Source organism: Stegodyphus dumicola, chromosome 2 (assembly GCF_044657685.1).
Source record: "Stegodyphus dumicola isolate Sdum_Otavi_A_Nest chromosome 2, ASM4465768v1".
Classification (NCBI taxonomy): domain Eukaryota; kingdom Metazoa; phylum Arthropoda; class Arachnida; order Araneae; family Eresidae; genus Stegodyphus; species Stegodyphus dumicola.
The window spans coordinates 218,391,454-218,417,102 of NC_140769.1; the positions used below are offsets into that span (position 1 = coordinate 218,391,454).

Genomic DNA, 25,649 nt, shown 5'->3' on the forward strand with positions numbered 1-25,649 from the left:
AAAAAAAAAAAAAAAACAAAAAAAAAAAAAAAAATTAAGTGGAGCAGAAGGAAGAAAATGAAGAATGTGTGAAGTGAGGCAAAATTCTGACAGCATTTTTGAAAAGTAATAAAGATTCGGAATCATTCATATCAAAATCGGAAGAAAATGTAGAGATACATACTTCATCTCCCTGTATTAAAATATTTGAGCAAGAAAACTTAGAAGAGAGGCACAGCAGTGAAATAGACTTGAATAAAAAGTAATGCAAATATTCGTCAAATTCGGAAGAAAATTAGGACGAGGATTCACCTGATCCAACTGAACAAGACAAGCCAAAAGATATTGAAACGCTAGCTGATGTGATTTACCATCGTGACTTTGGATATCTGAATTTGACCAGGCAACAGGAAAAGCAATCGTACCAGATGCACTTCGCATAGAAATAGTGGAGAAAGGGTCGATTTATTTTCAGAATAATGTTGTGCCTTTTGCACAAAAAATAACAGATCGATGACCTCAACATGGTTTATCAAACAGTTAGGAAAAGGAAAAGGAGGTATGGTGAATAGATCTTGGTTGGTGTACTCTCCTTTAAAAAGAGCAGCATTCTGTTTTTCGTGTCTACTTTTTCCATCAAAAGATGCAGTCAGTAGCTGTTCTTCTTTAGAAACTGAAAGTGGTTTTAATAGTTGGAAGAAACCAAAAAAAAAAAAAAAAATTACTGCACATGGGAATTCTCAAAGGCATCGAAATTCTTTCACAACCTGGAAAGAAATGGAAAGGAGGCTGATAAAAAAAGAAAGTTTAATAGATGCCCAGCTTCAAAATCAAATTGCTACAGAGCAAGAAAAATGGCGACAAATACTTAAGAGGATGTTGTGTTGCATTCAGTATTTAGCCAAACAAAATTTGGCCCTAAGAGGCCACAGGGAAAGTATCACTGAGAGTCAAAGAAACGCTGGAAATTTATTAGAACTTCTGAACCTCATCCCAGAATTTGATCCAATTATGAAGGGCCACCTTTCGTATGTGCAGCAAAATCCAGGATCAACTACACACCTTTCGCCAGAAATTCAAAATGAATTTATCCAGTTTCTAGCAGTTGTAGTTAGAGAAAAACTTGCGTGTGATATCCAACGTGCCAAATACTATGGTATACTGTTTGATTCAACTCCTGACGCTGCTAATCAAGAGCAAATGTCGGAAACTATTAGATATGTAGATATTGGCTTTTAAGAAAAAAATGTCGTTATAAAAGAGTGTTTCCTAGGATTCATTCAAGCTCATAAAAAAGATGCAGCAAGTATAGCAGGTATAATATTACAACAGCTAGAAAAAGATTCAAAGATTGTCGATCACAGTGTTATGACAATGCGCCTGTAATGTCCGGCTACAAGTCAGGAGTGCAACAAAGACTCACAACACTTAACCCAAAAACTATATTTGTGAACTGTGATAATCATACACTTAATTTAGTTCGGTTTCGTGCAGCTAGTCATGAGGTAGCTTCTGTGACGTATTTTAGTACCATACAAGCTGTCGATGTTTATTTTTCAAGATCAACTCTCCGATGGAAAAGACTGAAACTGCTCTAGGTGTATCGTTGAAGTCGGAGTCAGAAACTCGTTGGAGTGCCAGAGTAGAAGCTGTTAAACCGGTACATGATCAACTCGAAACCTTAGTAGAATTATCTGAAAATATTGCAGAGGATCATGATGAAAATGCAGATACAAGAAGTGATGCAATTCAATTGTTGCATCGGATCTTAACTTTTGAGTTTTTTGTTCTTCTTCGATTCCGGAATACAGTACTTGCCAAGATTGACAGGGTTCAGAAAAGGCTTCAAGGCCCCACTATGAATTTCCACAATGCTGCTCGAGATATTCAGGCTTTACAAGAGTATCTCCTACAAAACAGAGATGAGATATGCATGAAATCTCTTGGAACTGTGTAATGCTTCTGATGTCCAAGCTGAAAGACGACAGAGAAAGAAGAAGAAAATGCCTGGAGAAATTGCAGAAGATGTAGGACTCACAGCAAAAAATGAAATGCTGCGATTGATGAAAAGTATGCTGGGCAAAATACACATAGAAATACACACAGACAGATTCATCAGCTTAAAGAAAATAGACTCTAATTTTGGCTTTCTTTTACATATAAACGGACTAATGGCTGCAGGCAACGAAAGTAACTTGAAACAGTTTTGCATTTTCATGGAAAACGTTTACCATACAGACTTGGAGATGTATACTGAAATAATGGACTGGCGAATGCTACTCAAGACAAGAGCTGATGTTAAGCTTTCGACGCCAGAGAACCCGCTTCGCTTTATTGTACAGTACGGAGAAGATGTATTTCCCAATCTGAAAGTTACTGACTATTGGAACCTTAATCGCCAGTTGTGAAAGATCTTTCAGTAAAGTAAAACTTAATCTTGTCCTAACTGAGATTATCCATGGCACAGGAAAGATTGTCTGCCTTAGCTTTGCTCAGTGTGGAACAGCAGGTTGCCCAGAGTATAAATTTTGATGAACTAATCGATAAATTTGCAGCAGCTAAAGCTAGGAAAATTTCTCTTTGAAATTAGTGATTACATTTGAAACATTATACATTAAACTGTCATTATACATTTTCAAGTTATTATATTATTATGCCAATATGATGTTTAAGTTTTCGGAATTTACATTTGAATAATATTTTAGAATAATCATATTTTCGAACTACCATTATTATCTTAATTATTTTACTGCTTTTTAGAAAGCAGTAACTAAGTTTCTAACTAAGGTTTCTAACTAAGCGAAACCTTAAAAATATACGCTTAAAAGTTCTTCGAAATTAAAATATTTAATAATTTAAACTATTTAAAATTAAAAATATTTCATATTTTACCAAATTATTATTATTTTGAACAGTTAAAATGTTATTATTTTTAAAGTTTTCTTTTCGTTCCCCACTGCATTTGGCAGACGGGGAGGGAGCTCGAAATCTTCACTTGTCTCCGGGCTCTGATAACCCTAGCTACGCCTCTGTCTCTACCTCCGTATGAACTCTTTGAAATAAAACGGCTTGAATAAGAACTCGAGCCTCAGTTCGTATTTCAACACTTTGTTGGCAGTTATAAACATTGCTTTTCCTCAGTATATTTTTCGTAAAATAGAATTTCATTGCATAAGAATTGGAAATACTTCTATTTTTTAGCAAAATGCATGGCCATGTATAACGTGGATAGAGTCATTTTCCTTTCGAAAGTCCTCTCCGAAAGCATCTCTACACTTAGTTCTCACATGCTTTGCCATAATCAAACAAACTACATCAAATCACATGCCTGAAAATAACGTACTGATTCTGTTTTGGTTCTCGGTAAACGTATTAAACGCGTGAGGCAGAATATAATAAAAATTAACCCCAGACGAACACAATTTATCTCCCCGAATTTCTGCGTGACTGCCTAAAATGTTTCGGTTTGGTTGGATTATTTGATTATAGCAAAGCACTTGAGGGCTATCTGTCTAAGAGACGGGATGCCTTCGTGGAGGACTCTCTAAGAAAAACTGGTTCGTATGCATGTTACACATGTGTAAAACAACGAAAACGTCTATGTACCCAGCCCTTTCGCCCTGATTCGACCCGTACCGAACTACCAGTGTTCAGTGACTTTACCGCTTGGCCGCTACTGGGCCCTGCTTAAAATGAAGACGCAGTGGAGATATGTTCTAAAGTTTACCTTGAAATAGAAAAGAAGGCATTTACACCTTTTTTTTAGCACAAAATAAATAAACAAACAAGAAAAAAAAATCGAATCTTTTGGAAGAATCTGAAACAGCTTCTAGGGCTCCTGAATGCTGGCAAGAATCAAAATCAGAGGGAGTGTTTTGGGCCTTGTAGCGGGAGGTGCCGACTAATACACAAGTCCCCCCCTCAAAAAAAAAAAAAAAAAAAAAAAAAAAAAAAAAACTAATTTCCTAAAGTTTTTTTTTTTTTTTTTTTTTTTTTTAAAGGAAAGGATACCTATAATGGCAACTCTTTCAGTGATTAATTCATTCATAATTTTTTAGCTTTCCCAAGGATCTTGAGAGGCGACGAATTTGGATTCAAAATTGTCGTCGTGGCGATAATTTCAACCCGACTAGGAGCTTCTATTGTTTGTTCAGAACACTTCCTTCCAACTGACTTCGAACGAGATTTGAAAAGCGAACTACTTGGTCTTTCTATTAAAAAGAGATTGTCTAAGACTGCAGTGCCTAAATTAAAGCTGGAATCAAAAGAACTAGTGATATCATCTAAGAAAACCGGAAAGGAAGAGGTATGTAATTAATTCCACAAATTTAAAAATTATTATTATTTTTTTGTGTTTTTATGATAATTTTTTTGCCTTGTCTTCAGATTAAAGTGTATTATCTTTTTAATAAATAAACGAATGGTAAATATAAATAACTATAGTAGTAACAAAAGAAAGAGCACTGAAATTCGGCACACAAACTCTCAAAACAAAGTCCGCGTGCACCCCACTGCGATTTTTTTCAAAAATCGATTTAGATGTATTTAAAATTTAATATTAAAGCAATATTTTACAGAATTTTCTTATACGTTCTTACTTTAAGATCGAATTCTTTATCGCAGAATTCCAATCTGTGCAGCACAGGTCAGAAAAGAAACGAATGTGTTCCATATGTTCAATATAATTTACCTCATATATTTTTTGAAATCTTTCTTGTATCACGCGTTATTTTTGGTCATTATATTTCTAATTATTTTTGAATTTGTTAAATATATGAATCACAACCTCTTAAAAATTTCAGAAATTACAGAACAACCCTTTTTCATTTTTTATAAGAATGAACGAAATGCAATAACAGAGGAATTTCTGTGCGTTTGTTTTTGTTATGTACATTTGCAGAAAAACACAAAATTGTCTATTTCCTTCTCTAAAAGTAATAACTATATATAATCAACCTCTCTAATTTGTGTCATTTCAAAATTGATTGCTGTCATATGATTCTTGTGTAACTCTCAAGATGCAGATGCTTACGTAAAGCATCAACCAGTAACGATTTCAGGTTTGGGAACCAAAACTTAATATTACCTGATGGGGACAAATCTGAACTGAAATTAAATCATTTTGCACCGAACATTCATCTCAAACGTAATACATTTAGTTTCTCGCTTCGCACTGCCAACTTGCAAATGCCTGTTGCTCGGTTCGCTTGAAATATATTTCAAAAGTTTAAAGGTGCCGATGTAATTCTTCAAGAACAGGCTTGCTTATTGTGCCAACTTATGTTTGTTGCTAAAAAAAAGTAAAAGTTTGTCAGAAAAAATACAGAAATATTAGGCAGGCCATAATTGCAAGTACCTCGTCTTCTCTTCTGCATTACAGTTTTATCAGGGTATATGAGCCTGTGATGTCTCATTTCAGCCGTTCCATTTCATCTTATATGGAAGTGGCAACAAAAATCCTGCTATTTTCAGGCTTTCCCTTTCCTTCTGCACGCACTAATGATAAGAACATAAAAGTTCGGAGCATTTCAGCCTCTCTTTCACACTGTAGAAGAATTTTAAAAAAACATTGCGCTTAAAATTCTTAAAGCATTTCGTAGCTGATATTTGTATTATGTGTCTATTAAACTGACTTCCTTCAATTTATGGCCCACCAGCGGCTGAGTGGTAAAAATGCTGAACACTGGTAGTTCGGTCCGAGGTTCGAATTCCGCGAACGGGCTGGCTGCATGGACATTTTCGTGGTTTTCCCCGTGTGTAACGTGTGTATGAGCCAGTTTCCCTTAGAAAGTCCTCCACGAAGGCATCATCCCCTTTAGGCAGATAGCCCTCGTATGCTTTGCCATAATTAAATAATCCAATCCAATTCAATCCTTCAATTTATATTAAATCTTTTGGCAGTAAAATGTTTATTGGCGAGAAAACCCTTTCTCTGTTTGCTGTCGAATCAGAGATTCAAAAACAAAATTAATTTATTTTAAATAATCCGAAATAAATTTGTGTTAAATAAGAAAACCAAAAAAGGATTGCTTTTTAAGCTGTATGAGAAACACTTGATTCAGCCGAAAAAGAAGGATACATTCTGTATTTGAAAAGCATATAGTAAGCTTGCTTTGATAAAAATCTTTCAAAATGATCTCATTTCAAAAGATTTTTCAAAAAAAAAAAAGTCTCTGCTGTGTATACCGCTCAACATTCTCCTTCAATAATGAAACGCACATTTCTAAAAAAATTAATCAATAAAGTAATGATAAAATAATGAATCTGTTTCACAGGAAAACTGTGATAGCAGCATCGCGTATGATTTTTACGGGTCTCTGGGATATTATGTTTTTAATTTAGATGTAACGTTAGCACAATACTCAGTTCTGAACTTTTTCTTTCATTAAATGTAATTCTCAAAAAGATTTTAGCGGCGAGTGTTCTTTAGAAATCGACATGGTCGTGCCTCAAGCTAAGAATAACATAGAATGGTATATGAAATTACATAAAATGGAATATTACAATACATATTTGATAATTTTGCTATCATTGTCATAGTTAGAAATTGCTTAAACATTGCATTTTCGAATAATTTTCTCCTTGATTTAAGACTTCTGTCAGAAAACTGATAACCAATAACAGCAAAGGAATTGAATACTGGTACTGTGTACTCAGGAATATTTAACATGGGAGCTTGCTGTGCTTATGGATGCACAAATAGGTCTTCCAAAATGACTCCAGGCGTAACATTTCACAGGTAAGCATAGAATTTATTTAATTTTATATGATAGCTTTGTATTAATAAATGAAACCTAAATTAGTAACATGAAATGAAGATAATTTAATAGCAGCATAATTTATGAAGAGAAAATTACTTTTTGACAGTTTATCTTTCCATTAAAAGTCGGTTATATTTTTGATACCGTAAAATAAAATTATAGCATTTTTTATATAATATCCATTTATATTTTATTAAACTAAAATTTAAGTAAAAAATAAATTTCTTAGAACGTAACTTTTGTGTTTTAAATTTTTCCATTCTTTTTACTTTATTTAAAAGAATAAATGATGTTTTCACATTAATTTAGGTTTCCTAAAGAGGAAAAGCGAAGAGAAATTTGGATTAAGGCCCTCCGACGGAAGGACTGGTATCCATCAGTCTATTCAAGAATTTGTTCCCGTCATTTTGAAGAAGAGATGTTTGATAGATCCTTGAATCGTGTTCTTTTGAAGGATGATGCAGTCCCGACTATCTTTAAAGAATTTCCATCTTATTGTCAAAATGTAAGTTCATAAATTTAATATTTCTCAAATTTATAATTTAATTAAGCACGGCTAGTAATTTTCTAAATCAGTGTTTCTGAACCTGTCGCAAAGATTACCCCATGAAAAATATCCCAGTTATTAATATTTTAATGCATTGTTATGAGACATAGATTATTTTTATAATTACTTAATGTAATGAATCATCTCATGACAGGATTACCCCATGAAAAATATCCCGGTTATCAATATTTTAATACTTTGTGATGAGACATAGTTTATTTTTATAATTACTTAATGTAATGAATCTTCTCATGACAACAACCTCTCTGAGACAATGAAAGGGATCAGTGTTTCTGAAGACGTAAACAAATATGTACTCCTTTAGATACTTGTTTTCGTTGGAAAATCTTTTGAAATAATATGAATGGTTTAGTTAGTTACAGAAAAATACACACAGGGGGTTTTAAGCCAATAAAAGGATGCCTTCGGGAAGGAGGCTTTCCTCAAGTGTTTTATAGATCAGTAGTATCAAACTGGCAACTCGCGAAGACATTTCAATTATGTATTGGTTGCAAATGTTTCAAGATTTTAATTATTTGAAGTTGAAATTTTTATTATTTTCATTACTACTAAAAACGAATGTAAATAACTCACCAAAAGATCTATGAATAGAATTAATTAATTCATAATGTGATACAACTTTTTGAATAAAATTTAGATAGAGATTTTTAAACATAAATATTGTAAACATAAATTTGAACTTCTGTCCCTTTTGCTGTATTACTATATGCTTTGGTATATTTAGCAAGCTAAATTAAAAATTTCTTTAAAATATTTTTTATTTTAAACCTATTTGCCAATGAAACATTTCCATTTTATGAAAACGTATATAAGATCAAAAATATTACCAGCACATCTTTCATCATATTGATGATGTAATTGCCTTCAACAACTTCAACAAAATTGGAAAAGCTAATATCTACCCTTCTTGCCTCCAACTTAATATGACTAATACAGTGCAAAATGATATAGTTTACCTTGATTTGCATATTGTAGATTACACTTTTCTGAAAATCTACGATAAACGGAGAGATTTCAACTTAACAACACTTAAATTAACTAACTGGAATTCTAATATTTCTAAAAGGGTCATAGTCAATACAGTAAACGCACAACTGCCTAGAATTAAAAGAATCTGTAATAATACAAAACACCCCCAAGAAGTAAGTATCTTACAGAACAACCTTATTCCTACAACAGTCATTAAAAATGCATTAAAAAAAGCTGGCCTTAACTTTTTCTTTTAGATTTTTTGAGTTAGATAATGAAATTTTACGCTTAAAGCCCTATGGGATGGTGTGAAGTGGATGGCTGATTCAAGGGATCTAATGTATAAATGTAAAATTAATTCCTCTCACAGCTTTAATTTTACTCTTCAAATTTGGCTCAGTACTTCTAATTCTATTCTTAAATATATTTTAAGCTTTTTCTGGTCATATCTATCCTGTTATTGATTTTATGGGCTTTTTTTCGTTTCAAGTAGCTTGATAGCATAGCCCTCTAGCTTCAAGAATTACGACTTTAATTAATAATTTACTATTTTTTCTAATTTATTCTTGCTTTCTACGGCCAATTTTTAACTTTTGTAGAATTAGCCATTTTTCTTTCACCTACACCCAACTTCCTTAAAACTCGTCGAGCAAGATGCCATCTTGAACAGTTTCTTCATTCTTCAACAAATTGCCACCCCCTCACGCATGTTCCTAAAACGTACTTGCCGTACCCCCTGCTGTGACAATGCTGAATCACTATTAGCTGACCGACTTGCTATGTAAAAAACGTCACTTGTTTGGTCACGTGACAAGCCAATTGCATGGATTCTGAAGTGTTGTGAAAGTGTAATTTCTAGTTTGTTGTATAAGACGTAATAAATTTTGTATGCATATACAATTTGAAATAATAATAAACCACTAAAAGGTACAGCTGGTAAAGAATATAGAACACAAACCTCTTCAGACATAACGCTTGAAGTATTTTATTTGGACGGCATAAAATATTTTTACCAGGAAGACAAATTTCGGCAAACAAAATATATAATTATGCAAAAGAAATTTCGTTACCGGAGCATAAAAGTATCTATTGTTGTACTTTAGGGTAAAATCCTAGTATACGGTGCAGCCTTGGTGCGATTTTAAAAATTATCGCCAACACCAAAAATTACCAAAAGAACGTCTATGTATATATAGTGATAGTATACTATACACTATATATAGTGATAGTATACTATACACTATATACTATCACTATATATATAGTATATACTATGCATAACTATATATATTCTTTGAATACCCATTTACTACTTATTGTATATGTCTCGTTTTTATTGCTCATCATGAAAGTCGCCAAAAGTAACCAAATCCCGTGTGCACCGGATACTAGGATTAAACCTACTTTAGATTTTCAAATATCAGAGGTTGTGATATAATGTAAGAGAATTTTGATTTAACATTAGAGATTCAATTTTGAGGGAGTTGGAGCTTGGCATGAAGGGATTTTTTATTTATTTTATAATAAAACAAGATTGGTTTTGTATTTTTGAAAATTTTTGGCAGAAGAACAGTTTAATCTTTTAATATTTCATTGGTATGTTAATATTTTCTGGAACTAAAATTAAAAAATGGAGGACTGTTAATATTTGCAGTAATAACCGGTATTCTGAAAAAGAATATTGTTTTCGATTATTTAAAAATATAGAGCAACTTCTGATGATGTCCGTCTTTTAAAAAGGTACAAAAAGGCAAACTAGAACACTACTTTGTAATTGTCACAAGTAATGTATCAATGTATCAAAAAACATTGTTTCAGTTTTGGATGTGGGTATTCAGTTGCATACTAATTTATGTGAATCACAGGAAAAATATAAGCATTCAAAAACTTGGAAACAGTCATTATGGTATTTCTAGGCAAAGTTTGGCATGGTGAATTAATAATTTCAAAAAGTTGTGTAGTGGATTTGTCATTCGGAAAGCACTTTGCAAGGTTGGAATGTGCTCAGAATATCATGGTATGCCTTGAATAATAAGAAGAAATGCTTACCAGCAAGGGTCAGAATTCAATAGAGCCAGGATTGTTGCCTATAGAGTGTGTGGATTATCGTTCTGTGATATCGCCCGTTGTACTAGTCGACATCCAACCACTGTTAAGTGAATATGGCATGTATGGAATGCTGAGGATTATACTGAACGGCATGCAGGATCTCATTGCCGTCCCATGATTAATACCCGAAAGGACAGGCATATTGTGAGGTCAGCCCTCCAAATTTACAACCACATCACAGACCATTAGTCAGAAAATGGGCATATTTGCAGCATGCCCAGTATCTGCTCGTACGGTGTATCGACGTTTGCATCAGCATGGACTATCAGCACAGTGTCCATTACTTTAGCTTTCCTTGACAATGCAGCACAGAGAGAGATGGCTACTGTGGTGTGTCCAACAACAAAGCTGGATATAGGAGGGGTACAATGTCGTCTTTTCAGATGAGTCCCATTTCTGTGGGCATTATTCTGATGATCGTATAAGTGTCTAGAGGCTCCAAGGAGACCGCATATCGCCTGGTTGCATTTAGTATCGGCATAGGAACCCTAATGTGATGGTATAGGCAGCCACTGAGCACATGGCACACACATCTTTAGTTCGGATCGATGGTAATTTGAATGCCAGATCGGTACATTTGTGACATCTTACAAGGGGTTGTGCCCTATCTTTGAGGCCTGCCAAATGCAATCTTCCAACAGGATAATTCAAGACCAAATGTTGGACATAGTGTTCTGACCTTCCTCGGTATGCAGTGTATTTGATTGCTGCCCTGGCCTGTACAGTCTCCAGATCTGTCACCCATTGAAAATACCTGCTTATGGTTTGCTGAGGACTGGCCTAGCAACCCTCTCCATCTAATACGATTGATGAAGTGTGGCATAGACTTGAATCAGAATGGAATGAGATGCCGATTTCTGTCATTCAAGTGAAATTCTACTCAGTGACTAACTGCATAAGGGTCACTTTAGCTGCCAGTTGGAGCAGTTGTTTCAACTCATTTCGCACCCTTGTAAACCCCCAAGCTGCTTACAAATTTAATCATTTTGTCTTCATGCCATACTATTTACGCACAACAAATATTTTTTTATTTGCTTTCCTTCATGCTATAGCAATTTTAATAGTTATTAGTGTATTATTGATTAACAGTTATCTAAGAGACTTCAAGAGTAAGTACTTTACATAGTTTATAAAACTATTGCATATTTCTGTATAAAAAATTACTGATGCAGGATAGATAACGCCTAAAGACTTCATGCAGCCATCAATGGAGTTGACAACACATTCATATTAGATGATTTTCTTTTATACTTTTCGCAACCACCAGTAGATTGCAAATAAAAAACAAAGTGACTTACAATTATAACATAGCCAAACTGTCCTGAAGTAAACATTAACAATATATACAAAGCTAAAATAATTATATTCGCATAATATGTGCATGACACTTTGTTACTAATAAATATCAGAGTGTCTTGGATCAAATTAATATTTGAACAGATGAAAAATTAAGTTTGACACTATCATAAGCAACTGCTGTTTTTCATTATCATAGTGGCAGGGATATCTTTGAAGATATAATTAATAGCATCATTACAACAAGGTGAAGTATAGTAAAACCATCCGCTACTAGACAGTTACAGGATTGCTATATATGTGTATAGTGGTTCTCTGCTTCGAAATCAGGAACTCTCTATTAGTGGGGTATATCTGATAATGTGAAGTGTGCATTGCTGGAGGCTCGACTTACATTATCATCATGTTGGGAAAATATTTTGCATCATGACTTGTGCATGATAAGATACATAAAACTGTTTTGAGTGATATCAGCTGTAAATTTAGAAAGACACTTGGTACACTCCCTTATTAAAGTGGCTTTTCATAGGTCTTAGGCATTGTTTAAGATTACATAAAGTAGTCAAGTTGATTCGCGATGAATTACTAACTCTATCTCAGATTTTATTATATTTATGAAAGGTACAGATCGTGTTTAATAAAAAGCACCAGGAATAATCACTCTTATTGACTAGCCATTTAGTAGCTCTCATACCATTTGCCATTGTGCATAATGATATAAAACTAATGCCTTAGTAGCATTGCTCAGTCAACATCATGATATTCATGAAATTTTCTAAGGGATAAATCAAACAAAAATGTAAGCAAAAGTCTTCTAAAAGATTATCTTCCATAGAAAATACCAGCCAGATTTAAGACAAAAAATACAGCATGTCTTCTGAGAAGAAAATAATTACTTACAAAATCATGTTTCCAACACTAATAAAACATCTAATTATATATTAAAATTTCAAAAGATCTACACAATTGATATTCAACTAAGTCTTGCATATCTATTATTTGGCTTCATAAAGTAATATGTTGTCTAAAATGAAGTAGTCATATAAAACATATTAAAAACAATATATTTTTCTTAATGATGGTTATATAAAATTTCTTAATAGAATGGTTTTTCTGAGTAAATGAATTAGAGTTTAAAACAATAAATATAATAGTGCTATAATAAAGCTTCGTAGGACTAAGGCTGGATTTCCTGCTAATTTGTACTTTAGATTTTTTTTCTGCTTTGTGGAACTTTTCTCTTCTTCATAACATCATGCTTTTAATGTACCTTTAAAAGCTAATTAATTAATTTTGACAAGTATTTTGCTTGAGAGATGCTCTTATGGAAGCTACTAAATGATATTTGTCTCATACCTGCTTTTCTGATTAGAAAATACATGAAAGACCAAGCCAGCCATGACCTGCCTGAGATCAGTGTACAAATGTTTTGTGTCTTTAAATATGAAGCTAGGTTAAGTGATGTATGTTTAGTAAAACTCTTAATCTTTATAATAAAATATATCATAAATATATTATACCTACATAAATATGTATCACAGAACATTTGCTTAGATACAGCTAGGATAACTTCTCTTGTTAATGTTATTTTGCACAGATTTTTTAATCAAAATTGTCTCTAAAGTAATGTGCTATAGATTTGTTTTGAGATTTAGAATGATATCAGACACAACTGGACAAACTTTATATTTTCCTAGATCCAAATTTTCCAACTTAATGAAAATAATGCTTATTCATCACATGAAGTAAAATTCTAAGAAGGGAAAAAAAAAAAAAAACTTATGAAAGCGTTTTAATGAAAAATTAATAACAAACAGCAATACCAGTTTCAAGGAAATGATGATTTAAGTGAAAGAAATATTAATTAGAAAATATGTAAACTGACATTTAACATGTATGTTACAAAAGTGCATAAAAGATAAGTTAAGTAAAATGTGTTTCATCAAAGAGTAAAATCTTCTATTAATGATTTACTATGAATAAATTATTAGTAGTTATGTGTACATTTGAGAAAGAGTATGAAAATCATCACTACAGCGAATATGTTCTACTGATATTATCACTTAACGCAGTTACCATTTGACTGTTAATAGACAAAAATATAAAGATTTTCCAATTTATTTGCAGAATGAGTGTGGATGAATCTAAACAACATAGGAACATTTCTTTAGATCAAGGGTTCTAAACTGGTGATATACAAAGAAGCAAAGTATTTTTAACTATTAAATTGAAAAATTAAAAACCCAACATCCTGATTGAGTTTTTTTTCTAACACTCGTAAATTTATGTGATTTGAGCTTTGTTCAGGAGTGGTGGTGGTATTAAAGGTTTTCAATTTTTGTTTAGATGGTATGCGTTAGTCAAAAGGTTGAGAACCGTTGCTTTAGATTAAATATTAGAAGAAAATGATAATTGCAGTTTGTCTAATTTCTAGATTTCCACAATGATTTAATATTTTGGGGGGTTAACATTAATATAAATAACTGTTGTAATCTTAAAAGCATAACATTATTGAAGACAGAAGATAAAGCCATATTTATTATACAAATAAATTTTAATACATGGTTTAACTGTACATGTGTAAGCAAATCAGTTAGACTTAAAGTACATGGTTTAAAAAACAGTTAAATTTGGATTATACCACCTCGTACAGCCATTGCATGAAGATAAACAGATACTGGATGTGCACCTAGAATATGTGACAAAAGTAGATTTCAGTTATTACCAGTGTTCAGCTGATGTAGCCATGGGTAGACTGTGGTACATTAGTTTTTTTATAATCATAGGCCTGATATATTCAGTAGATAACAGATCTGATGAAATTATAGATCAAGGGATTAATAGATCAATAAAAAAATGGTGGGAATTTAGGAGTTGTTCTCTGTTATGTGCCAGACATTCCTTGTTGATCATTAGTTCTAGACAACCTTTAAAGATAGACAGCAATGAGCTTCGAAAACCTCAGAGTAATAATAAATGATTAAAACACTTTTTTTAAACACTGCCTTTTCATAAATTTTTTAAAAACACTGCCTTTTCATAAATAGTATACCTACAATAATCAATTTATGGAAATGAACTAGAAACTAAAAAATTACCTCGCATGCTACATACATTTTATGAACATTGATCACATAGCACACTTCCAAATGGCTATGATTTCACATTTTTTTGTACGAGTTTCCATACTGCATCATCTATCACATTTGAAGTCTTCCATTGGGCAAACATTAAGGAGTGCATTTTTGTACATAATGTACTGTTAATAGATTATGTACAAAATGCACCTGGTGCTCACATGGTATTTTTGTACATAATGTAGCTGGTGCTCACATAACATACACAGCAAAACATTTGTTGTACATAAAGAAAATTTGGATAATTTCTCATTCTTTACTTGCATTCAATCATTATAATATGCATAATATTTTCGATATTAGAATTTTTAAATCTGATAAATCATTTACAGTAGCCCTAAACAATGGCGCCTGTTCAATTGCACATTAAACATGGAGGCTGTTTTTTGGGAAGGGGGTGTTTAATTTATTTGATTACAGTATAGTAACTTGGCTAAGGGTAGAGATACTTTCATGAAGTACTTTCAAAGAGAAGTTAGCTTATACATATTTCATATATGCGGAAAACTATGAAAACACACGTGCAGCCAACCTGTTCGCTAGAATGTAAACCCAGGTTGAATTATCAGTATTCAACTACTTTACTGCTTGGCTGCTAGCGAAGCCAGAGCTAGATATTTTATCACCTAATAGAATAACTGCTGCATAATGCATGATATAATGTGGCATTTTTTTGATGCAGACCATGGATGTGATCCTTGATGGTGTTGATGTATTAAGATTCATCTGGAAAAAATTAATTTATATTATTTATCCTTCTATTTGCAAAGTTCTATGCTCAACTATAGCTGTAGTCATTTATAATGTTCTAACGAGGGTTTGGTTAGGTTACTTGAACATGGCAAAGCATCTAAGGGCTGCTTATTTTTTCTACCAAAGTTAGCTGAAACAATGGTCACTTTAAAAAAACTACTTTAACTTTTTGCTATGTAGCACTTACTTAGTTCTGAACTGAAGAATAATATAACTGTAACAGCCATACATACAGATTATGTTATCTTAATCAATGAGCCAAACTAGTGAGTTCATTCACCTGCTCATGTAGGAAAACCAGATCAAGTAGGATAGTGCTCTTTTTTTTTTTTTTTTTTAAACATAATTATCAATGTGCTTTAAAAATGATGATGTCTGTGCATTTTCTTTGGTGGTAAAGTAAAAATCTCATAGATTGAAATAATAATCATTCCAAAAGCATATTGCAATAGTAAAGTTCTGATATATGCAAATAAATCATTATGTGGAAGAAAGGAAATTGGTTTGAGGGAAGCACAGCTTATTAATTTTTGTTCACAAAGTGTATAACTTACTCAAATTCTAAAATGATGAATTTTGGTACTTTCTAATTTTCTGAACCTCACCAGAATGCTGTGAAAAAGTATTGATGGTCTAAACCATGATGCGAAGAAAAATTTATGTGGCTACACATGTCACTAAAAATCATTTATATGGCAACCCAAGTATAGCATTCTCCCAGACAGCACTTCTCCAGATATTTTCACCAGTGTGGTTGCAGATTATGATCCCTCCTATGGGAATTTCAGTACTTCAGCATTCGGGTGGACCACATACCGCAGTTTCTGTTGTCTCTGGTAAAATCTTTGGCGATGTTGCTTTCTGCATGCATACAACATAAAAGGCATCAGATGCCTCTCTTTCCTTTCTCATTTTAGGATTCTGGTGCCAAAATTTTGCAATTTTCTGATTTTTTTTATTAAAAAGATTTATAGGGAAAACAACGGTGAAAAAAAGCCTAGAATTGTGCGTGTCCTGTATTGAAGAAGAGAGAATGTAAAACAATAGGTGGTGGTGGATGCATCGTTGAAATAAATTTAAAGATATGCAAACAAACATCCCTCTCCTAACTCACCAACAAGTTTGCAAATGCTCTTCAAAGTTGCCAATGAGCTCATGACTTTTCAGTGCCAACGAGTTCATGACTTACCACATCTGTGGTAAGAATGTAAATTCCATATATTTATGGCTCTTGTTAAAGATGGAATTAAACACAGGAATTTTAATTTAATAACTTATATTTTAACTTATATTATTATATTTGTTTTCCTTAATGGGAGAGCAAACATAAATATTGGTGCAAAATGTAGTTTAAAATATTAATGGTAAATTTAAAATACATTCAAAATGCAATTTGTCACACTAGATCATCCCCATCTTAAGAAAGAAAAAAAAAAGGTAATGAAGTAGAAATAGATAATGGAAATGACACTGTGTATTTTAAAATATAAATGAAAATTTAGGATAATCCAAGGAATGTTTATGTGTCTAAAAAGTATATTCCTTACTACCTAATGCATACTAAAGGTTACTGATAGAATTAACTGACAATAGTTACTTTTAAAACAAGAATAATATTAAGAGCGATTCAAAGGTTATATTTAATTTAATGGACAGTAGGCAATGTAGGCATATATATTTTGCTGTAAATTGACTGGCAAATGTTATTCAGTAAAGGAAAAGATCCCACGTGTGCTTTCTCTATATAACTACTTTAATATTTTCCGTGGGATTCCATCTCAGAGTGAAAACTGAGATAAATTTAGGTGTATAATTGTAAACTTTGTAATCTTGTTCTTAAAAATGTGGTTGTATCACGATAAAAGATTAATAAACTATGTTAAATATTGTTTTTCCAACATTCCATTAGCAAAATGCAATATGGATATAACCCTCTCAAGCAAATAACCCATTTTCCTTCCTTTGTAATGATCCGGTATTTCTCAAGTGTGTATTGCATAAAGTGAAAATATATATTAACATATGAATTAATTCAATTGTACATAAAATCACCTCTGACTTCTTAACTGATTTTTTTAAAGGATTAAAACATAACCGGTGTACGCGATCCGATCCGAACAAGTATGGCTGGAGTAGCGCGCCAAGCGCGCTGTTTCCAGCTCATGAGGAGAGCCAGTAGGCACATGACGGTAGGAAGTCTGACGTGGTAGGAGTTAAGAGAATGAGGTGAGGCAGAAGGGGGGCGAGCAAGATGCCGCAAGCCTAGGAATTAGGACAGACAAGAAGACGCCCCGCAGACGGAGCAGTACAAGGTAAAGCAATCATGAGTTTTTATGATAAGCTACTGTGAGAATATACAACATGACAGAACGAGTTTGTAGGAATACAAACACTCAAAAGCATACATTTGCAGACATAGAGTTACAGTGAGAAAAGTGCAGTTTGCAAGATCAGATATCATATAAAAGTTTCGATGAAATAATGAAAAAAAGTATTCATAAAAGCTATACACAATATATACAACTATATACAAGAATATTCTACATTATGTAGGAAAGCTCAGATCTCTGGCTAGGTGGGCTGCCAGCGGTCGTAACTCTTTATCTTCCAGTAGTGGAATGTAGTCAAATACATGTAATTTTGACATGTGAGGGCATGTAACTGCTTTCTGGAAAAAGCTGGAGTTTAAGCAATGAAGATGCTCTATTACAGTTTCAATTTTCAAATCCTTGTGTAAAGTCCTATTAGATACGAAATAATGCGCATTCGTGAAGGTGCGCAGCAACTTGTTCTGTGTAATTTGTAATTTAGATATGTCCCTGTCTCTAACTGATGCCCACGCAGGGAAAGCATACGTGAAGATTGGCCGTATAACAGAGATGTATAAGTGCCGTTTTCTTCTTAAGTGCAGTTTAGAGTGCTCGTTAATAAGTGGGTTAAGACTCTGAATGACTCCTAGTGTTTTTCCCCTGACACGAGTCAGGTGATCCTTCCAGGAAAATTGATCATTAATAATAACACCAAGGTAATTCGCCTTGCGTACCCTAGGAACTTCTATGTCAAATAGCTTAAGCTTTTCTGTTATTTCAGTGGCAGAGTTCTTCTTTCGGATAATGAGCAGTTTGGATTTATCTGCGTTAATTGAAATACGCCATTTGGTCCACCAAAATTCTATTTGCGGCATGACTTGTTGAAGTTTCCTGACAGCTTGATTAGGACACATAGATTTTACAGCAAGCGCCGTATCATCTGCATAACAGCCAATGAAGTAATTGTAGTTAAAGCCTGTTTTGGGGAAGTCAGTCAAAAAGAAGAGATATAAGATCGGACCTAAAATTGACCCTTGCGGGACGCCGGCGTGAATTCGTTTGACTTCAGAAATCTCATTTCCAACAGAAACATGAAAACTTCTGCCTTTCAGGAATGAGTAGATGAGATCCGATCCGAACAAGTATGGCTGGAGTACGAGAAGCTTTACCACGTGACAAAACAAATGACGTCGAAAGCTCTATGTTACATCTAAATTCTCCTAACCAATAGCAGCGAAGCAGCTCTCACAGCAGGAGGTACAGCGAGTACGTTTTAGGAACATGCCCCCCTCACACTGAATCAGGTTTATGCCAACGGTCAGTCACTTTTCATTGGCTCTTTCGTCGTGACGTTTCTTTCCCTTTTACGTCATCTTGCCTAGTTAGTTGGCTACTTTCTTTTCTGGAGGCAATCGCCCTTTTGAGTTAACATGGATCGTGCAAGAAGATGTCGCCGTTCCAGGTCTGTTTTTTTTTTTTAAATTTTTTCTTTCCCTTGCATTATTTTTGGTCATAGCAAGACCCATTCAATTCTATTAATTGTCTTCTTCGCTTTTTATTTTAATTAAAAAAATTTTTAACTTCGTTCACAAAGTTTAAACTCTATAAGCTAGTAGGTCCTCTCTAAAAATCTTGTATTTTTGACTAATAGCAAATCGCTATTTATTTTATTTTGCATATTTGCCTAACCAGGCCACTATGTATAGTTTTTTCTTACACCTTAATGTGTTTTTTCAAGCGGACGATCACAGAATGCGTTTCCTTTTTACCTCAGAAAGATCTACAGAAATTTCTTTCCTTCGCCTTTTCTAATCTAAATGTTCTTTATGATATAAGAGAAAGAAGATGAATAAGGAGGAAAAGGCAAGCTCTCGTATCCAATGTTAAACTAGCCTTGTCATCAGCTCGTCCGACCATTCACCTATAATTATGCTGCTTCTGTGTCCTAAATTATCGTCATTATCAATTTTGTTAGATCAAAAATTATTCGAAACTTTTTAAAATAAAAAAAGTTCTTGAAACTTTTTTAAAAAAGTGTAAAATAATTTAAAATAACGGAATTATAAATCTGTTTCAAATGAAGATGGTCCTGGAGTCCGAACCCTCCAGTGATCATACCGCTCACCCTGCGACGTGACAGTCTCGCCTCAGGCGATTTTCGAATCCAAGCCAGTGTGAGATGAAGCAGACCGTCACCTCCGGTGGTGACGAGCACACGCGCAGGTGCTGATGAAATTCATTCGCGAAGAATCAGTCCTATTTTAAATGCTACTGGATTAGTGCAAAAGTAAATCTTCTAAATAAAAACTAGTTTTTGCTATTGTTTATGTCTTGAATTTTCTGTTCTGCACCATGTTTTACACAAGATTTTTTTTTATTTTACGGAAACACTTTTCGTTTTATAATTATTCAATTTCGTCCTTAGGTATTTCACAGAATTGCGATTATTTTAATATTTTACTATATTAAATTGTGCTTTAATTTTAAATATGTGTTGTGCATTTCCATAAATAAATTAATAAATGTAACATCCATTAATATTAAAAAAATTAAAATTTCGAAAGAAGTAAAGCACGCAGTAAGCGGTCACCTTCCCAAATACCGACCGCGTGCTTCTCTGCTTGCGTTTAGTGGAACAACAGATTTCGATATTTATTTCTAGCTAGCCGAACGCCAGAGTTTAAAAAAAAAAAAAAAAAAAAAAAAAAAATCAAACTATGCTATAGGTTTAAGTATTATTTTGTAATATACTCATTTCTTCAATGATTACAGATCAAATCTGTGTTTTCTCCATTAGGATTTCAGCGCTAAGCTGTTGTTGGTAATTGTTTCGGAATATGATTTAGGTTTTAAGGTAGGAGTAAATTTGGAATTGCTTCTGTTAGAAGATGTTATTTTGCGCTTGTAAGGAAGAGGATTATCAATTTTGTGGCCAGCGTTATTATTTCGCTGAACACTGATAGTTTCTATCAAGTTTAGTTTTTGGATATATTGAGCAACCATCGTTTTTTAATGTATGGCAAAGAATCTGCTTGAAAATTGCTATGTATTGTTCGCCGTATCCAAAGAGCTACAACAGCCGAAATTATCACCAGCTATAACAGTGGTGACCTAGACAGTGTTTCTCAACACACTGTGCAGCATACAATGCTACATATGGGCCTACGCAGCCGGAGGCCGAAGCACGTCCCTGCAATGACAGCACGTCATCGCCAGCTGAGTCTGCCTTGGGCCAAGAAACATCGAAATTGGACATTAGAAAAATAGAAGAAAGTTGCATGGTCTGACGAATCACGTTTTTTGGTCCATCACATCGACGGGCGTATGCTAATACGCCGATTTCTAAACGAAACTCTGGCTTCCGGATGCACAGTTGGACGGACAAAAGCCGGTGGCGGGGGTATTATGGTGTGGACAGTGTTTTCATATAGCACATTAGGACCCATAATCCCCATAGAACAATGATCGCCGACCTGTCGATCGCGAGCTACTAGTAGCTCGCGGGAACATTTTTGAAATATCGCATTAACCCTGCAGCTGGCTAACCTTGATTCCTCCACTGAGCTGACACTAACGACAGGCAGCGCGCTCAAAAACGGCTTGTTTCTACCGCGCAAATGCCATTATCGGCCTCATCTTATAGTTGATTGTATTCGCGTGAGGTTCCGGGAGAAATGTTTGAAAGACTACAGCAGGCTTCAGTTAAAATCCCGTCAACAGAAGCCCACGGAAACATTCCAGGAGCTCGCCACGGATGTTGAAATGCTGTCTCATCTCGCCTTTTCAGAGTGCTCGAGAGAAACAAGGGAAATTCTATCCCTGCAGTGCTTCATCGATGGCAATCAGGATTCGGAAATACAGAAAGTTCTATGAATGGTGGATGTCAAGGACTTAAAAAACGCTCTAGCGTACGCCATGAAATTCGAAGCATACCAGCAAGCAATTCGTAGAGATCGCCACCCAGTCAGAGCTGTGCAAGTCTACGAGCCAGTGGATCAAGTGATTTCTCGTTTAGATAGTTTGATGATTTATCCAGCCAAGTCAGTGCTTTGATACTGACTAGAAGTGAGAACAAACTGGCCGTCAAGTGTTGGAAATATGGTACTGAAGGCCAAATACAACGGAAGTGCAGAACATCCCAGGGCACGAAAATAAATCATTTGACCAGACAAGTCAGTACCTTGAGATGGAATAGGGGTGAAAAGAAACCAATCCTAAAGTGCTGGAACTCTGGTGTAGAAGGCCACGTACGGAGGAACTGCAGAAGACCTTAGGGCACGGAAAATAACACCATTCCACAGCAACGACGCAGGAAACAAATTAATGCCTGAATTCTCTCTTCCTTTTCCGGGCTCATATCTCAAATTAACTATTATTCAGCTTTCTCAACAGTGGCAGCTCAAGTGGAATACTGCTAACACAAGTAGAAGAACTCATAAATTTGTCTCAAAGGTCTCAACCAACTTCCTTTCCAGCCTGTCGGCACTCACAACATTTTTAACAGGGCACGGACCATTTTTAACTTATATCTTCAGATTTGGCCTTTCTAACAATGAGCAATGCAAGTGTGGAGCGACAGGAAGTCCTGTTCATTATGTTTTCAACTGCCCCTTGACGTCAGCTTTCCATTTAAACAGAACAGCGGACACGTTCTGGAAGGAATGGACCAACAATTTAGTAAGACAACCAATAGCATTAAAATGTTGACCAACATCATACAGTGGTGTTCCGAAAATGTTTCATTTTTTAGAATTCCACAACTTTAAGAATTAAGATTTACTCAGATCAATTTCTTATGACTAAATAGAATCTTAAACTGAACAGATCTACTCAAATTTTCCATATTGACTTCTACTTATCCCATGGAATGCACTTCCTTTGATCCCATGGAATGCACTTCCTTCTGTGGGATAGACATGCCAAAGTGTAATCATATGCACAATGTATCTATTTACAGGCAAGAACCTATTTGCTTTCAATTCAAACCTTTGAATATCATTACAATCATATGTGAACTGATACGGCTCAAAACCTTATACCTCGCAAGGTTGCTTTAGATTTGTTGGCAAAATTGTCACCCCTATAAGTGCATCCCCCTCTCCAACTTTTATTTAATTCTTCATATTGTTAGTTTTATGTTATATTTCACATATGTCTTTCTGATGTTGCCACACATATATGAAAATGACATTATTATTTATGGCACAATACAAAGTTCTTTCGTAAATTACTGCAGGAAACTATGCGTGTCCTATAGAAACTTGTGCATATCCCTATATAATAGCGAACTGTATATGTCACAGTGTACTACTTACACAACTTATCTATGTTAACTATCTAATCCATGTTATTATAACAACATTCAGTTCTCAAGGTTGCAAGTTATTACCCAACTAGCACAAGAACGTTCAGAGCAAGTGCTTCACAAACGTGTCGGGAACGTTCAAAATGCCGTCTACATGTTACAGTTCTAAGACGGGCAATAACACGTCAAATACTTGTGTTTGTAACACTTTCATGCAACGTGTCATTAACGTTCTAGTACAACGTTTTTGACATGTTTTACGTGAACGTTCTGAACCACGTCTATGTATTGCAGTTCAATAACGGACAGTAGTACGTCAAAAGTGGTACTACTATCACTTTTTTATAACGTTCTATGAATGTTCTTCTAACGTTCTAACAGAACGTTCCTTTAACGTTCAGGCAGAACGTGGTGAATCACGTCAGTATGTTACAGTTCAATAACGGGTAGTAGAACGTCAAAAAATGGTGTTACTAACAATTTTATAAAACGTCCCTTGAACGTTATATGGAAGCTCCGTTACCTTTTAACAGAACGTTCCTTCAACGTTCTAGCAGAACGTTTCTTTAACGTTCAGGCAAAACGTTCTGAATTACGTCTGTAAGATGTAGTTCATTAATGGACAATAGAACGTCAAAATGTGGTACTAGTAATAATTTTATATAACGTTCCTAGAACGTTCTTTGAAAGTTTCTATAACGTGCTAGCAGAACGTTCTCTTAACGTCTGGGCAGACGTTCTGAATGTCGTCTATAGATTAAAGGTTTATGACGAGCAATACCACGTCAAATACTTGTACTGTTAACACTTCTGTATAACATGCAAAGAACGTTCCGAATCACGTTTAACTAGAACGTTTTGAGTTACGTCTAACTAGAACGTTCTGAATCCGGTCTATATGTACAGACTCTGAAGGACAACAGTACATGAAATATTTGTGTTTGTAATACTTGCGTCTAATGCGAAACTTAATTTCCAAATAGTGAAATCATATAATAATTTACATTTCTTTAACGGAAGAGAACACTGCAATTTTCTGGAAACTACATCTTACAGACGTAATTCAGAACGTTTTGCCTGAACGTTAAAGAAACGTTCTGCTAGAACGTTGAAGGAACGTTCTGTTAAAAGGTAACGGAGCTTCCATATAACGTTCAAGGGACGTTTTATAAAATTGTTAGTAACACCATTTTTTGACGTTCTACTACCCGTTATTGAACTGTAACATACTGACGTGATTCACCACGTTCTGCCTGAACGTTAAAGGAACGTTCTGTTAGAACGTTAGAAGAACATTTATAGAACGTCTGTAAGATGTAGTTCATTAATGGACAATAGAACGTCAAAATGTGGTACTAGTAATAATTTTATATAACGTTCCTAGAACGTTTAACTAGATCTGTTTGAAGAGTTGAGCCTGAAATGTTACATTTACAAATATATGTTATGCTTTATATGTGCATCAAAATTCAAATTCTATTATTTTTTTCTATTCTCTTAGTTCATTACATACATGCCACTTATTAATGAAACTTTACACTTTTTCTCTACATTTACATGCAATTCCTCCAATGCAATATTATCTAGACCTTATATTCCCATAGAAGTTTTACACACCATTCTTATTAACTACATATAAAAACAAGATTTGTTACAGTTATAATGATAGAAATGTATTTTAAATTTAATAAATTAACCAAGAAATTAAGTTATTGTTCTCACTGGAAGGAAAAGGAATCAGACTGCAAATCACGATTTTTAATATATGGCCAGAATCATTGCAATTTTCAAAATTCTGAAACCTTATTCATGTGATCATATACACCAAACTATTTTAATGGGAGACTGTATTATATTCTGGACGAAATAATTATTTCTTATTAAATATAATCCTCGGTACTTTTTTGCAGTAAATTAAAAACAAATTGTTTTCTTTCAACACTAATAAACTCTGATATGCCAGTTTAATAACTGTACTTTATATGAGACTACTGCTGTCTAGAGTTTTTGTCATTGCAGTAGACTAAAAGCATCAGGATGATGGGAATTTAAAGTGAATGCTTGGACATTTCTTGTCATTAAAATAAATTTAAAATTTTGCATTTAAATGTATGCAAATTTTAAAAATAAATATTTTTTCTTGTGTTCTGTTTACAAGCAATTTAACTGTACTAAACAGTTCTCTGTTAAAATTACTTCTGCCCATGTAATTTTTTTATAAAGTTAGAAGGCGTATTTTGAAAGTTAATAAACAAATAAAATGACATATATCTTTCACAAATTCATTATTTTGCCATAAATTTGATTTATAAAATTAGTTCAGTGGATGATCCAATCAATGGATAAGGTTCTTAACAAGCAATTTTCAGTTAAAATATAATTATTGCCATAATTTAAAATTTGAAGCATTTATTGCAAAAGGTTTTAATTTAATTCAGCTACTAGGAATGCATTAAATTCCCA

General features: G+C 33.9%; 1 protein-coding gene across 3 annotated transcripts in view; it reads left to right on the forward strand.

Moving 5' to 3' along the window:
• LOC118204081 (uncharacterized) overlaps nt 1-25,649 on the forward strand; it is a 240,928-nt gene that overhangs the window by 84,474 nt on the left and 130,805 nt on the right. For 2 of the 3 annotated variants that reach the window (XM_085811770.1, XM_085811771.1), the window contains exons 2-4: nt 4,038-4,285; nt 6,572-6,718; nt 7,050-7,245. In XM_085811770.1, the coding sequence (XP_085667896.1) occupies nt 6,648-6,718; nt 7,050-7,245 (267 nt within the window). In that variant the 5' untranslated portion in view covers nt 4,038-4,285; nt 6,572-6,647. The remainder of the gene's footprint in view (nt 1-4,037; nt 4,286-6,571; nt 6,719-7,049; nt 7,246-25,649) is intronic. The other variant, XM_085811773.1, reaches the window with a different exon arrangement.